Source organism: Phytophthora infestans, genomic scaffold (genome assembly GCF_000142945.1).
Source record: "Phytophthora infestans T30-4 supercont1.243 genomic scaffold, whole genome shotgun sequence".
Taxonomy (NCBI): Eukaryota; Oomycota; class Peronosporomycetes; order Peronosporales; family Peronosporaceae; genus Phytophthora; species Phytophthora infestans.
The window spans coordinates 54,819-57,645 of NW_003303516.1; the positions used below are offsets into that span (position 1 = coordinate 54,819).

The window sequence follows — 2,827 nt, forward strand, 5'->3', positions numbered from 1 at the left end:
CCTGGCATCGTTTCTACACGAGGACACTGGAGAAGTCTGAGACCGTTAGCTCTATCCTTACTACCAGCGACAACTGACGTCGCGCTCACGCGCTTTCCGCCTTGGCAGTCGACGCTGCGCCCACAAGCTGACCGCCTTGCAGTCGACGCCGCACTCACGAGCTTCCCCATAGCCTTCGGAAATCGCTATCAATGGTAGTAAATCTGATATCTGCGAATTAGTGATAAACGAGTGCTGTAACATCGCTGCACGCATAGCCGGCGTCCAGTTCATCCACACGATCGGCCTTAATCTGGAACTTCCCCTGGAATAGTTTCTACACTAGGCCAATGGGGTAGTCCGAGACCATTAGCTCTATCCTTACTACCAGCGACAACTGACGTCGCGCTCACGCGCTTTCCGCCTTGGCAGCCGACGCTGCGCCCACGAGCTGTCCGCCTTGCAGTCGACGCCGCACTCACGAGCTTCCCCATAGCCTTCGGAATCGCTATCAATGGTAGTAAATCGGATATCTGCGCATTAGTGCTATACGAGTGCTGTAACATTGCTGCACGCATAGCCAGGGTCCAGTTCATCCACACGATCGGCCTTAATCTGGAACTTCCCCTGGCATCGTTTCTACACGAGGCCAGTGGGGTAGTCCGAGACCGTTAGCTCTATCTTTACTACCAGCGACAACTGACGTCGCGCTCACGCGCTTTCCGCCTTGGCAGCCGACGCTGCGCCCACAACCTGACTGCCTTGCAGTCGACGCCGCGCTCACGAGCTTCCCCATAGCCTTCGGAAATTGCTATCAATGGTAGTAAATCTGATATCTGCGAATTAGTGATAAACGAGTGCTGTAACATCGCTGCACGCATAGCCGGAGTCCAATTCATCCACCATCGTGGACCCAAGACTTCCGTTTGCTATGAAAGGCACAGCTGATGTATTGCTCATCAATCGAACATCGAAGAACCCACTGATTAAGCTGGCTGGGGTCAGCTTGGTGATCGAGCTCAAGAAGAAAGTCGAACCGGGCCATGTTCCTCAAGCAATTGGTCAACTTGTGAGCTGCAGCATGAAGGCGCCTCTCAATTGCTATCCGCTGAGTTTGTTGACGGATTTAAACGACCACTGGCATTTCTCTTGGTTCAGCGACAAGCACGTTCTGACCCAAGTTACGTTGAAGTATCCAAAGAACGCGTTCAGATTTATCGAAGCAGCCGTACTGGGACGAACGGATTCTGCCCCACCTCCTCCGTCATTCATGCCTGGATCTTTCAAGATAATCAAGGTTGATGACTTCTTGCCCCAGCCGGTTGATGCTCGTGCAGAGGAGATGATGGAACGATACGAGTTGATGGCAGATGTGGTGGAACCAGAGTTTCTCTTGGCGAGGCGGATGGATTACGCGCGACAGTTAGTCCAGTCGATGCCTATGTACTCTTACATGTATACGTAGTTCGTCGTTTCGATCTTAACGAGTCACTATCGTGAATGAACTTTTATCGTTGTGTTGTATGTGCCAATGCTTGCCTAGGACTACCAGCTTTTTAACTTTTCTACCCTGAAAAATATAAAATTAATAATAAACAAAGATGGAGGTAAATTCACATGAGCAATACCAAGAGTGCATGAATGCAGCGCAGAAGCGCAACACACGCGAAGCGCGCAAAAAAGCAATTGTGAATTTCCGACCAAATTCGCGTTATGCTCTTACAAAATGAGGTCGAAATAACATGAAATTTGTATTTTGAGTGACTCACTAAATAGGCACCTCCTTTCCCGCTTAGGTACGGGTGATACATTTTCAAGAAATTCTCTCTCCCCCTCCCTTTTTCCACATTCCAGAATCCATCGGCTCGTGTAGAGATGGTGAAGCTTTTCTGTTCTATTGTTGGTGTGGCGGGAAGCGCGTTCTCCGTGGAAGTAGACGAAGGCAAAACTGTGGATGACTTGAAGGAAGCGATCAAGGCGAAGAAGGCCAACGACTTCAAAGAGGTTGATGCAGACAAGCTGCAGCTCTTCCTGGCAAAGAAGGACGAGGGTCGCGGTCCGTGGCTGACTGAAGAAGAAGTGAAAAAGGATGTGATTGATACGACTGGTCTGAAGCTGCTGGGAGCGGCACGAGCAAGGCTACGACGTGTGGGGTTGTCGGATGTGGATGTCGTTGGAGTGGATGAAGACGAAGAAGTAGAAGGGAGGGGTCCTGTGAACGTGCTGGTGGTGGTTCCGGAGCAAGACGGTACTATCTCAAAAGAGATGTCTGCAGCGACAACGCCACTGACTCTAGAGCAAGTGGAGATGTCAATGAATAAGGTCCTCAGGGAACGAGATGAGAAGGCGTCTGCGTATTCGTTTTCTGATCTGAATACTGCGATGGAAGAGCAAATTGTCAAGAAGATGCGCTTGACCGAAAATATTCCTGATGTCAAGGAGCCAGTCGATACTTCCATCGCCGGTTATTCGTGGATTCCAAAAATCGCGGAGAGCGAGGAAAGTCAAAGGGCTGGGTACTTGGCGTACTTGCAGCAGCATTTGAAGACGCTGACGTGTCGAGGAGACTTCTTGTTGGATGACATTGCGGGCGATAAATCAATTCTTGACATCCTTGACCCCAGACTTCCGTTTGCTATGAAAGGCACAGCTGATGTATTGTTACTAAATCCAACATCGAGAACCCAATGGAATAGCCTGGCTGGGGTCAGCTTTGGTGATACGAGCGTAAGAAAGAAAAGTGAAACCCGGCCCTGGTACTCGAGACAGGTGGATAAATTGTGTAGCAGCAGCATGAAATAGCAACACTCCAATTCCTATACCGCCGAATTTGTGTGGAGGTATTGCG

At 49.9% G+C, this 2,827-nt stretch overlaps 2 protein-coding genes and 1 pseudogene across 2 annotated transcripts in view; 2 read left to right on the top strand and 1 right to left on the bottom strand.

Moving 5' to 3' along the window:
- PITG_20996 (uncharacterized protein) overlaps window positions 1-1,247 on the bottom strand; it is a gene marked incomplete at both ends in the record, with an annotated part of 20,802 nt that extends 19,555 nt beyond the window's left edge. Inside the window, 4 exons of the mRNA XM_002895137.1 lie at window positions 62-185; window positions 382-487; window positions 684-790; window positions 1,212-1,247. Coding sequence (XP_002895183.1) covers window positions 62-185; window positions 382-487; window positions 684-790; window positions 1,212-1,247 — 373 coding nt within the window. The remainder of the gene's footprint in view (window positions 1-61; window positions 186-381; window positions 488-683; window positions 791-1,211) is intronic.
- On the top strand, window positions 884-1,438 carry PITG_23289 (annotated as a pseudogene; the record flags this gene model as incomplete).
- Window positions 1,439-1,854: 416 nt separating this feature from the next.
- PITG_20997 (Crinkler (CRN) family protein) lies at window positions 1,855-2,781 on the top strand (the record flags this gene model as incomplete). Its single annotated transcript, XM_002895138.1, has 1 exon — window positions 1,855-2,781. The coding sequence occupies one exon, from the start codon at window positions 1,855-1,857 to the stop codon at window positions 2,779-2,781; it is 927 nt and encodes a 308-aa protein (XP_002895184.1).
- Between the last annotated feature and the right edge of the window lie 46 nt (window positions 2,782-2,827).